Source organism: Leptidea sinapis, chromosome 1 (assembly GCF_905404315.1).
Source record: "Leptidea sinapis chromosome 1, ilLepSina1.1, whole genome shotgun sequence".
Lineage (NCBI taxonomy): Eukaryota > Metazoa > Arthropoda > Insecta > Lepidoptera > Pieridae > Leptidea > Leptidea sinapis.
Window position 1 is genome coordinate 28,152,845 of NC_066265.1, and position 12,501 is coordinate 28,165,345.

Sequence of the window (12,501 nt, forward strand, 5' to 3'; positions counted from 1 at the left end):
TTTGCCCAGTAATTCTACTAGCTACGACGTCCGTCAGACAGAAACACAGTAATGCTTACACATTACTTTTTACGGCAGAAATAGGCGCCGTTATGGTACCCATTATCTAGCCGGCATCCGGTGCAAAGGAGCCTCCCACTGGTAAATGCGCAAATATTATTGTGTGTAAGTGTGAAGGGTGCCGTAGCTAGAAAAACTACTGGACAATAATTAATGAGGTTTTATCTTATTCCACAAAGTACTCGAACGCAGTTTCTACATAATATTTATAAAAAGGAATTATTGAACGTAATTCTCGACACCTTCGAAACTTCAGATGAATTGAAAACTGAGTATACTTGGCAATGGCCAATTCAAAATTTATATAGTCTGCCGCTCCTTGTTAACCTTAATTATTTATTTAGTATTAATATATTTATGTAGTATTAATATTTGTGCCAAGACCAAGGATCAAACAATCGATTATTGGTTACTACAAAGTTATAATTATAATAATATTTCGGGACTACGCCTGATGAGCAGGAGAGCCGGAAAAGAGGGGCGAAGAACCGGCGCCTTGTCCGGAGCACATGTCTGCAGCACTATCGGGGGAATTCGAAGATGGAATGAAGAGTTCCATACCCTGCAGTACCACATCAGCAACAGCGTCAGCAGCTGTTGTTGTCTGTGGAACTGTTTCTGAAGTAGACTAAATTTATTTAATAATTTTCTTACAATGTCAAAGTAAAATACAAGTTTGTAGCCAGGGTACAGGAAGCTAAGGCATTCTTTCAAACCGGAGTCGACTATGCGGGTCCCCTACGCGTTATTCGGTGACTGTTTGACAGCTTCTAAGAAACTCCTTTTAAGCTTATGTGGCTCCCCAGCTTTAGGGTATAGGTATAGATGGCTATTTCGACCAAAGTAATTAAAGTTAATTAAATAACAATGCACTTATAACTACCTACTTATTCAATAAAATAATATGATTATTGTTTTAAACTACTATTTCGAATGCATGAAATTATTGAGATGGTTGCATTATTTCCTTCTCTTTTTCACCTGCACCCTTTCCCTCCCTCTTAAGAAGTGACGCGGGCGTGTTCCGCGGGTAGTGATGAACTCATAGACCAAGTATAGTAACTAGACTTATTGATATCTTACGTCTCACTCACAAGAGAAAAAGAAAAAATTATGCGAGTCTTCTGTAAAGAAATGAGATAGAGTGATTAGTTGTTTCACCATGCGTGCCGGTTTTTCCAAGGTCAGCACACCCGGTGTGCTAAACAAACTTGACAGCGATCCACAGAAAACTTGTGAAATATCCACTATTTATTTAACATCCGTGACAATTTTAAGTAAAATCGAAGGAAATGTGGTGCGATCTTGTGTTTTACGTTGTAAAAGTGATAGTGAAAGAACACTTGTATTATATTATGTACCTATTGTACTTATATATATATAGGATATTATCTGTCTCATGTTGGCTACGCCAAACCGATGTCTAGTCACTATACTTGGTCTATGGATGAACTAGACAACGCAGTGATACTTCATTAACATAAGACTCGACTCCTTTTCCTTTGGATAAGTATGTAACAAATAATTGTATCTAATAGAGTTATAATTCAATGCCAACAGAAGGAGGTTATATAGTTGCAAAAGGTAAACTCTTTACACTTCAGGTAAACTAGAATATACAAAAGAATAATAATATCTGCTTTAATGTCGTTTCTAGTATAAGTTATGTCATTATACGACACCAATTATTGTATTTAATTATGTCATCTATACACTTTTACATTTCTAGTTCATTTTTTAGTTAATCAAAATATTACCAATCAATAATAAACATCATATTGTTAGATTTTCAAATTGTAAAAGTTTTATAATATTAATATTGAAAACAGAAACAGAATGATGTCTTTATTACGCTCACAGATGGTCTTATTGACTTCTTCAATAAGGTTCCGAGTGTCATCCAGAGTACGTGTTCTATATTATAATCTTTGAATTTCAAATAAGTGTGATCATGTTATGCTATAGCTACGATTGAGTTTCTAAGTCCTTTCAGAAGTGTTAATCTGTATGTATTTATTAAACTATATTCCTCATAACCTACGATATATATAGCCGAGTGGTTAGGGACCCAACTAAGCTAAAGGTCTCGTGTTCGAATCCCGGTAGGAGCAAACATTTATATGATAAATGGATGTTTGTTTCCGAGTCATTGATGTTTATATGTATTTATGTATGTTTAGGTATATCTTAGTAAATATAATTTTGTCTTGCAACCCATAGCACAGGCTTTGCCCTATTTGAGGCAAGATAATTTGTGTAAAAGTGTATCAATATTATTATTATAACCACCGCCACTACACAACCTTTAATATTGCAGGGTTGTCAGCATCTCCCGTCCCACTCTTGGTCCTCATATTCTAAGGCAGAGACATTCTTGAGTGGCACCAATGCTAACTTCCTCGAGAATCAGTACTTGGATTGGGCAAAAAGTAAAGGATCCGTCGATTCTGTAAGTATTGGTGTTGTTGGTTGATCAGATAACGCTGACGTGAATAGTTAATCTCATTCGATTTGAACGTAAAGTCTGCCCCTGAGTCTGTAGTTCATGATTATGATATATAATTTAAGGAATATTACATATTTATAATTTAAGATATACATAGAGTAAATGATACAAAAAGACATAATTATAATATTATAATTAACATCATAACAAAAGTAAAAACTGAACACTGAACATTGAATTTATTTTATAAAGAATACTTGCTGTGGATTCTACAAACAAAACAGAAGCCAAAACAGACCAGTGCTTCTTAATATGATGAACCGTGGCCTGTGGAGTAAGCAGGTTTTAATAGTTCTGATGGTTAATGGAGTGTTTTAAGATTGCATTTATTAATAACTTATGCCATGAATAAATATTGATCTTCTTAAGTAACAACAGAGGTCAAGAGATGCGTTGCCGGCTGTTAAAGTGGGAGTATGCTCTAATGTTGAAGGTCTCTAAGTCGTAACGGTTCGGAGCTGGTGATTGATTCCACAGTGGCTGTGCCAGCTAAGAAATTACACGCAAAACGTGCGGTTGTAGAATGCCAAACGTCAAAGTGAATTGGAATCGTAATATTTCGCATTTTGGCGTGATGTCCGGTGGTGAAATTCGGCTGCTTGTGTCGACCCGAATAACTCCTCTGTGCACTGGTAGAATAATTATGGTACATAAATGCGGTAGAAGATTCGGTCATCTTCAAAAGCGCCAAATAACCAAAGTCGATCGGAGATTACCTGGAGGTCTACTCGCAAAATCGACAACGATATATTCGGAACGATACGATAATACCCCGAATATATCGCACCTACCCTACTCTAACAAATGTTCGTATTCCATATCGTTTATCGCGTGGTTTATCGGAACAACATCGTAGCCGTAGACTAATATTTTGATTTCTTTACGATGTTAGAGTGAATGAATTATGCGCAAACCTTGATAAACTAAATTATTATCTGTGCTATGTCGCGGTTATGTGTCAAAAGTCAAAACATAGTTTAGGCGCTAACGACCGTGCCAGACTCTACACTCTACATTTACACAAAATGTAAATATTGAAAAATTATGTAATGAATATAATATGACCATTTAAAATTGAATAAATAATAGAAAACTTAAGGATAGTAAAATTTAAAAAAAAGTAACTCAAACCTTCTCGTCAACTTTCTATTTCTCAGGAGGCCATTTGCATTACTTTCTACGCATAAACGATCACAAAATGACTTAAATTACTTGGTAGTAAAAAAATCCTGTTGAATAGTAAATCACATATAATTATTTTAATAATATTTATTAAGTACTAGCTGACCCAGCAAACGTTGTATTGCCGATATTGCGATACAAAAGTTACTGTTGATCGTAGATGGGTGAAAATTTTAAGTTGTATATATTTTTTAATGCTGACTCATAATCAAACTTTTAAAAAACAAATTAAAATTTAAAAAAAAAATGTCAAAAAAATTAAAAAATTAATTTGGTGTGGACCACCCTTGACATTTAGGGGGATGAAAAATAGATGATGTTCGATTCTCAGACCTACCCAATATGCACTCAAAATTTCATGAGAATCGATCAAGCCGTTTCAAAGGAGTTTAACTACAAACACCGCGACATGAGAATTTTATATATTAGATGTAAATTGAATCGCAAATTTATCTATACAACTTGAAACGATAATACACACATCAAATAAGTCTAAGCAACATGTAATGTGTGTAATTAAAATTTTAGGATGATTTTTCTCATTATAACGTTGTATTTTATTTTTAAAATAATATTTTTTTGGGGTCCTATGATGTAGAAATAACAGCGGTTGTCTTTATAAGTTCTTTTAATAACAGAAATTAACAATATTAGAATATACTGCAGAAACTAAGGTACATAAGCAACTAAACATTTTTTTAACAAAATGAAATTTCTCAAGAAAATGAATTTATTGTGAAAGAATAGGATAATTTAATACTAAGTATGGCCTCCTCTGCTATTTAGAACTTGTAGCCAACGATTATTCATTGAATTAATAAGACTGTTTATGTCATCTTGCGGTATTCGCTCCCAATGGAATTGTAGCAAATCCTTCAGCTGTTGGCTTGTTGTCACTACGTCCAAGTCCTTCAAAACACGTCTCTGGAGCATGTCCCATGCGTGCTCGATGGGTCGAGGTCTGGCTATTGTGCAGGCCAGGGCAATACCCGGACGTCTCCGTTGCCTAGTATTGACTGGTTCGCCGAGCTGTATGTGACCGCACATTGTCATTCATTAACGTATAATCGGAGCCAAAGGTTTGTGCAAATGGATGGACATAAGAATGTTATTTTCAGCGTCCATGTTTCCATTTACAAAAACGAGCTCAGTTCACCTGTTCTTCATAATACCCGCCCATACCATAACTGTTGAGCCGCTGTATGGATGAACTTCCTGAATGCACCTACGCCTTTCAGTATTTTCGGGGTGACGGTACACTCGCACCCTTCTTGTATCAGGCCTAAACCCGAATCGCGACCCATCGGAAAACATAATTTTATCCCATTGTTCCTGGGTCCATGTCCTGCGTTCTCTACACCATTCATTTCGACGAGCGCGATTCCCGTGACGTATCGGTGGACACCTAATTGGGCGTCGAACTCGTAGGCCGTACTCATGCAGTTGATTTCGCTCAGTTTGGGGACTTACATCAACACCACTTGAATTTTGTAGCCTCAAACTTATCTCTCGAGCGCTTAACATCGGCTGGCGTCTTGCAGTCAGTTGTATGTACCGGTCTTGCTGAGTGGTTGTACTCCTTTTACGGCCTGAATGCTGTTCAGCGGGTTCCCTTGTATTATTGTAGGGCTGCCAAAGACGACAAATAACACTTCTATGAATGCCAAAATGCCGAGATACCTGAGATTGATTACTTCCCGCTTGCAACATCCCTACAGCTCTTTGCATTTCATTTTCCGCCAAATGACGTCGCTCCATGACGAAGAATATCTAACAATTAGCCCCCCTTATATATATAATGTTATAGAATTATAACATTATAGGCCCCTGATCGTCGATGATACGATTCGCTCTTCGTTGGAAGTGTTTTTAGTACCTATCAAATCAAACCATAAATAACTTTATTCATGTAAATCAAGGTAATTATAAAATGAATGTAAAAAGTTTTTCTTTTCTTTTTACATTTACCACCAAATCGGAACCTAAATGAAAATGTAATGACATCAGTCAAACAATACATTTTTGTACATTTACACCTAGAATGTTCTAGACATACCTTGTTGGAAGTTGTATCTGAATCCAATCTAAAATACTAAGCCGGTACGTACCGTAGTTTACACGTGAAAACTTCAATTTAATACTTTAACTGCTATTACTGAACTACCATTACCACATGAACAGCGAGTGGGCCAATTGTCACTAACTGCCTAATTCTGAACCTGCTTTCTAGTCCTGGGATTGTCTGTATGGCAGTATGGGTGGCCAGCAGCTGATCGTTGAAGATTTTGAAGACGAATTCAGTCCTACCACGGTTTCGATGCGTAAGTAACAATTATTGTTGTACATTGTGTGCAGTAGGTATAATGTTTTTTTCTGTTTATGGAAAAAGGAGGACAAACGAGCGTATCTGGTGTTAGGTGATCACCGCCACCCACATTCTCTTGCAACACTAGAGGAATCATAGGAGCGTTGTCGGCCTTTAATCAAGGTGTACGCGCTTTTTTTGAAGGTACCCATGTCGTATCGTCCCGGAAACAACGCAGAAGGAAGCTCATTCCAACAGCTTTGTAATATGTGGAAGAAACTTCCTTGAAAACCGCACTGTGGAGGACCGCCAGATGGTGGGGATGATATCCTAATTTATGGCGTGTCGTACGACGGCTGAATTCGGTAGCAGAAATCAGGTGAAACAGCTCTTCGGAACACAAATAAAATGTACTTGCGTGACGACATCACAGAACGGTCGTTGGCTTATTTTCAATACATTCATTTTGATACCAAGCGAATGGCATATTTTTTATTCAAAATAGGATTTCAAATCACTGATTGATCGTCAAAAACTATCACCCATTCGAAAATATTTGTCTCAGACCTCCGAACAACGTGTGGAAGAATCTGATAGGCAGAACACGTTTGTTTGTTCCTTGTTCTAGAAAAATAAGTTTCTGAAGTTGCAGTGTTCTAGCTACCGAATAATAGAGGGCGGTTCGTGCAATTAACTAATATTCTAGAACAATCTGAGAAAGTTATCTATTACAGATTCTTGGAAAATATAAAAATAAGCTTACTTATGGTGTCATTAGTGTTGTCCGCTCTACGTCACATAAGAATGATTGTCCACATGCAGCGAATGAAAGTCCGGGAAAGGTTTCCGATCTCTCCCTCTCACTCTCTCTGCTTCGTCTTTTAGAGCTCTATCGGCACCGTTCGTTATGGTAGTGGTCGAACATTACTGACCTTATAAAGCGGCGAGGATCAAACCCGAGGGCCCGCGGCGAGAGTCAACGGGTCTATCTATTTCGCCTCCGCCATTAATACACCTCTATTATAATAGAAACATTTTGAACGTGTAAATATTATTGTTATTACAGCTAAGAAAAAAGGTGTTTGCGAGGGAACGAAGCGAGGCGCCGCGCTCACCGAGGAGGAGTGCAGGAAGAAGATAAAGTTACACCTCGCTGTACAGAACCTGATCAGGAGCTATCAGGTAGGCGCTTGTTTCAAGTTGATCAGTGAGAGGGGCTAGCTGAGCAACGCTCACTGTCAGCTCCTACAGTCTTCAACTGGCATACTAAGTTATTCAAACTCAAATGTTTTTATTCAAAATAGGATGTGATACCAATTATTGAAAGAAAAAGCTACCACCCATACCAAAAACTATGCCTCAGACCACAGAAGAACAAGCGCATCAAACTCAGGAGCTTTTTTTTTCATAAAAAATATGGTTACAAAGTGATATCGTACATTTATTATTTAATAGCCTGAGGGCGGTCGCTCCATTCTAAAGCTGTGGTATCATTAAGAAAGTCATTTTCGTAATACATTTCTTTTGAACATTTTCTGGGATTTTGTTGTAAAAGCATATACATCGCCCCATAAAGACTAACTCGACATAGCTAAGTAGGGTAGGGCGGGGCAAAAGGTCCAATTTCACTTTTAGCAATTATTAAATTGCGAAAACCAAACATACTACATCAAAACAAACAACACATATGAAACAAACAAGTATCGAACTATGTTTGGCTCAATTCTAGTTTGATTTATCATTATAGAAATATATATTTTTACTGTTTTTCTAGACTTTGTCATTTGTCTCTTTTTGCCCCACAGTAGGGTTAAAAAGGGAGAGCGAGGGGTAAAAAGGTCCAATATTTTATTCTTAATTTTAAATATATTTTTTAGAAGAATATAAGGTTTTATTGATCATTTCTAACTATCTTAACACTATAATTAGTGATCACTCTCAGTTGAAGAACAAAATTAATTTAGAATATTAAACATAGATATTTAAACTCTTATAAAACAAAAATAATTGATATAAGCATTAATCAAAAAAATATTATACTAACTCTTACTACTTATTATAAGAAATATTGCTTTGGTAGATATATATCAGTAGTATGTAGAATCACAATTACATACAAAGTAAACACAACCTCTGTTTGAAATACAATTTTCAATATGTAAATGATGTGGGGTAAAAAAGACCAACTGGACCTTTTTGCCCCAACCACGTGTAAGTATTTATAGAAGTTATACATAATAAACATTCAGTCTAACTTAAAAATGACAATACACTTTAAAAAATAAATAATTAAGGTATTATTAAAAACTATATTCAGGGATCGTTAAATTTAAATCAGTCATTGAAACCAAAAATACTGACAACGAAAAAAATTACTAACGTTAAAATTTGAACCCACGGCCGTGTATCTCAAGCAAGCGATGTCGCCCGATGGTCGGCGATGGCTTGTTACTCCCCCTGCTTTTTTTTTTTTGAGAGGAGGAAATACTGTAACGTATTTACGCCCGACTCGTCGGACTCGAGTGTCCGCGTAGACACCCCATACCGACTAAAACCTCCTCTATGCTGTTAGCCCTGGCTTTTACAGCGAAGTAGGATGTGGGCCGTGGAGGCCGCAAAGACTACGCAACAACAGTCGCGGGGCGCTTCTTTACATTTATATCGTTAGCAACAACGATGCGTCACTTGTTTTTGAGATATTTGTGGTGGAGCCTTTTACCTGCGGACCTTTAATCCCCGCCCTACCCTAGTAAGCATTATAAGTTTATGTATGTTCCTGGTGTGATTAACATTATGGTTATCGTTTAAGGTTGAAAATTTGAAGTAGTAGGTATATATTTCATTTGCTGAATCATAATAAAAGAAAAATAAAAAAAATTGCTAAAAAAATAAGCAAATGTATTTAGGGGTGGGGTCAACCTTATGATTTAGGCGTATGAAAAATAGATGTTAGCCGATTCTCACACCTATCCGATATGCATTCATATAAATCTCAAAAAATTTCGGAGGAGTTTGGTAACATAAGATACATAATAGCTTTAAGGGTAAATGTATACACTTCTACAATAAAGTCCCAGCCACTGTTCAGGCATTGTCTATAAATAAATTTAAATGTTTTATAAAAAAATGGCTCTGTCGTAAATCCTATTACTCCACTGCTGAATATCTAAATGATCGGACAGCCTGGGACTAGATTGTGATTATTTTATAGCAACTGTACAATATTGTATATTTTTATTGAAAAGAGCGCAAAAAAAAAGAATGCTGGGAGAGTTTCTTGCGCCGCTTCTTCTCTCTCAGAGCGCCATTTGTTTCCGAAGCGGTAGTAGTATCTAGTAGTATAAGAAATGACATCAAAAAGAATTCTAAAGGAATCAATTTTGAGAAAATAAATGCCTTTTAATCTGCCTTTTAACAAACACCCCGAGAATTTTATATATTAGATTTCCACCATCTATCGTGTTTCCTATCTCTATAGTTTCCTTGTCCATTTGTTGTCTTGTAATGAATTAGTTCGAGTAGTTGTCGTCTGATGTGTGACACACAGTTCATTTCGGTTCAGGCGCGCGGACATTTGCTGGCCAAGACAGACCCGCTGGGGCTCACGATGGCTGCTTACTGGGTGCTGAAGAAGCACAACATGCCCTTCGACACGAAGGGGTTGAACTGCAAACTCGTCGCCAGAGAAATCGGAACTACACTGGGTACGTCGTTGACACTTGCTGTACCGCTGGCCTCGACTAAGATTAGCACTACTGATCAACTTCTAGGCTTAGATAAAGGATTGGTCGCCGCTGCGCTACAGGTAGATACCGCACTACCTAAGAACAATAGCTTTTTATTACGGCAACTATTAGATGCTTGTGTGCGTGGCATCTTGACACTCAATGGCATCAAATATTGTAACATACGCTTCGTGTTATTTTACATTTAAATTAATAAAATACTAAATACTTACTGATGATATATCACTTCCCCCGTTCTCGTTTGGTGAAGACGTGTTTTAAGTTGTGAGCACGCGTTCCGCCGCTTTGCTTAAGCCGACCAAAGATATACCGTTGATATACTGAAGTCTAGAAGTGACATTAAACCAATTATAATGCTTCGTTCCCCGGTAAAATCGTCATCACTAAGTGACCTCACTGAGACAGTCTCAATTAAAGATAAACCTATACACGTTACACGCAAAAGGAAAGCTGAACCCGTCCTAGAAGCAATAGAGACCCTTTCAGCAGATATGAATTCTCAATTTAAAAAAATGCGAGAACAATTTACTTCCAAGTTCGATGAACTAAAGATGGAGATGGCGACGCGGGATGCAGCAAATGAAGTCAAATTTCAAGAACTTGCCACTAAAGTAGAAGATCTACAAAAGATAAACAAAAAAAACGTCACTATCATACAATATATGCAGGAACAGTTGGAAAACATTCAAAGGTTGCAGAGGCTGAATCATGTCGAAATACGAAACGTTCCTGTGACTCCAGATGAAGATATACTACAAGTCGTTAAAAGCATTGGATCCAAAATTGAAGAGAGTATCCATGATGGAGACATAAGAACTGCCCACCGTTTACACAACAAAAACAAGGAAAAAATGCATATAATTGCAGAATTTAACAGCAGCACCAAAAAAGAAAAGTTCCTAACATCTTTTAAAAAATACAACAAGGCCCATACAGACAGTAAACTCAACGCAGATGCTATAGGAGTGCCAGGTAAGACTGGTTCCATAATATATATGTCTGAGCTCTTAACACCTAATGCTAAGCAATTGTATTATCAGGCTCGAATGCTGGCAAAAACAGAGAATTATAAATTCTGTTGGGTGAAGAATGGTAAAGTTTTCATTAAGAAAACTGAAGAGTCAACTGCTATCCTCTTACGCAGCACCCAACAGCTGGACTCTCTAAAGGAGACTGGCAATGAGAATATCTTGTGACTAGCCTGTAAATCCAAAACATACGTAGGATATCTAATTACTCAACCTGTCATATATTCTAGTTTTATTTATAGTATTAATATAAGTATAGTAGTCTTTACATTTTTTAATATTACACGTTTTAGTATCAATATAAGTATTCACAATATTATGAAAAATATATATCTATACTATGTACAACTCAAGGTCAGATACCCAAATGATAAGATGTTCAGCCATTTAGATGGCACCGAGTACGGTCTCCTCAGCATCCTCTGTATCACAATGGCAGAGGTCTTAATGCCAGCTGATATAACATAATTATGTCCTCAGACGTAGTTGACTTGGCCTTGGACATTGACCATTTGTCAATATCCAAGGCCGTTATTATTGAGAATGCAGAGGAGTGTAATAGGTATTTCACACATGGCAAGAACGACTCACTGACTCTAATGACACAAAATATTAGAAGCATATATAGGAATATTGATGAACTAAATGTTTTGTTAACAAGAATGAAGTTAAGTATTGATATCATCATACTTACAGAGTGCTGGCTTTGTAGTGATAGGACAAACCCAGTGCTTTCTGGATATAAATCGTTCAAGACATCACGACTACTAAATCAAAATGACGGACTAGTGACGTACGTTAAAAGTGAATTGTCTTTTTCAGTAAGCGAGCCCCATCTCATTGAGGCGAACTGTCTGACTCTTACATCTGGTGATACATGCATAATCTGTATCTATAGGCCGCCAGCTTTCAGAGATACAAGCAATTTCATTTCATCATTGGATGCATTATTGATACAGCATAAAATGTATAACAATATAATTATTGTAGGGGACATCAATATAAATATCAGTCCTGATAATATCACTACCAAAGGACAATCGGACGAATTTTTATCCCTAGTTGCTAGCCATGGTATTCTACCAGGACATACATTTTCAACCAGAAACAACAGCTGCTTAGATCACATTTTTCTTAAAACTCGATGTGACAATATTGTGGCTGTTATTAAGACAGACATTACGGATCATGCGTCAGTCCTACTTAACATCTCAAAAACTATTATGCGACATAATATTGAATATAAATCTGTAAAAAGAATTAATTATGAAGCTGCACTAGCAGAGCTACTAACCACGGACTGGAATTTCATTACTGATTCTGCAGATGCTAATATAGCAACGAATATGTTTCTCAGCTACTTAGCAAATGTAATCAAACAACATACTGTCGTAAAGAGAGTTGCAAGCGCTAAAAGAAAAATAAAGCCCTGGATAACCCCAGGGCTAATAAGATCAATCAGGAAGCGAGACAATCTGTATAAAAAGTGTCGAAAAGCTCCTAATAATAATGAATTGCAAAAAACTTACAGACTTTACCGAAACATGTGTAACTCTATCCTCAAAGCAGCCAAACGGAAATACGATAGGCAACTACTAAATAATTCCGTACATAAAACAAAAGATATGTGGGATAATATAAAACGAATTTGCAATTTTGGTAGTGGTAAAACTA

General features: G+C 36.8%; 1 protein-coding gene across 1 annotated transcript in view; it reads left to right on the forward strand.

The window, feature by feature from the left end:
* The first annotated feature begins 1,752 nt into the window (after window positions 1-1,752).
* The window catches only part of LOC126969296 (2-oxoglutarate dehydrogenase complex component E1-like), a 36,731-nt gene continuing 25,982 nt past the window's right edge, over window positions 1,753-12,501 (forward strand). Inside the window, exons 1-5 of the mRNA XM_050814676.1 lie at window positions 1,753-1,965; window positions 2,378-2,509; window positions 5,979-6,069; window positions 7,120-7,235; window positions 9,616-9,757. Of these exons, the coding sequence (XP_050670633.1) occupies window positions 1,897-1,965; window positions 2,378-2,509; window positions 5,979-6,069; window positions 7,120-7,235; window positions 9,616-9,757 (550 nt within the window). The 5' untranslated portion in view covers window positions 1,753-1,896. The remainder of the gene's footprint in view (window positions 1,966-2,377; window positions 2,510-5,978; window positions 6,070-7,119; window positions 7,236-9,615; window positions 9,758-12,501) is intronic.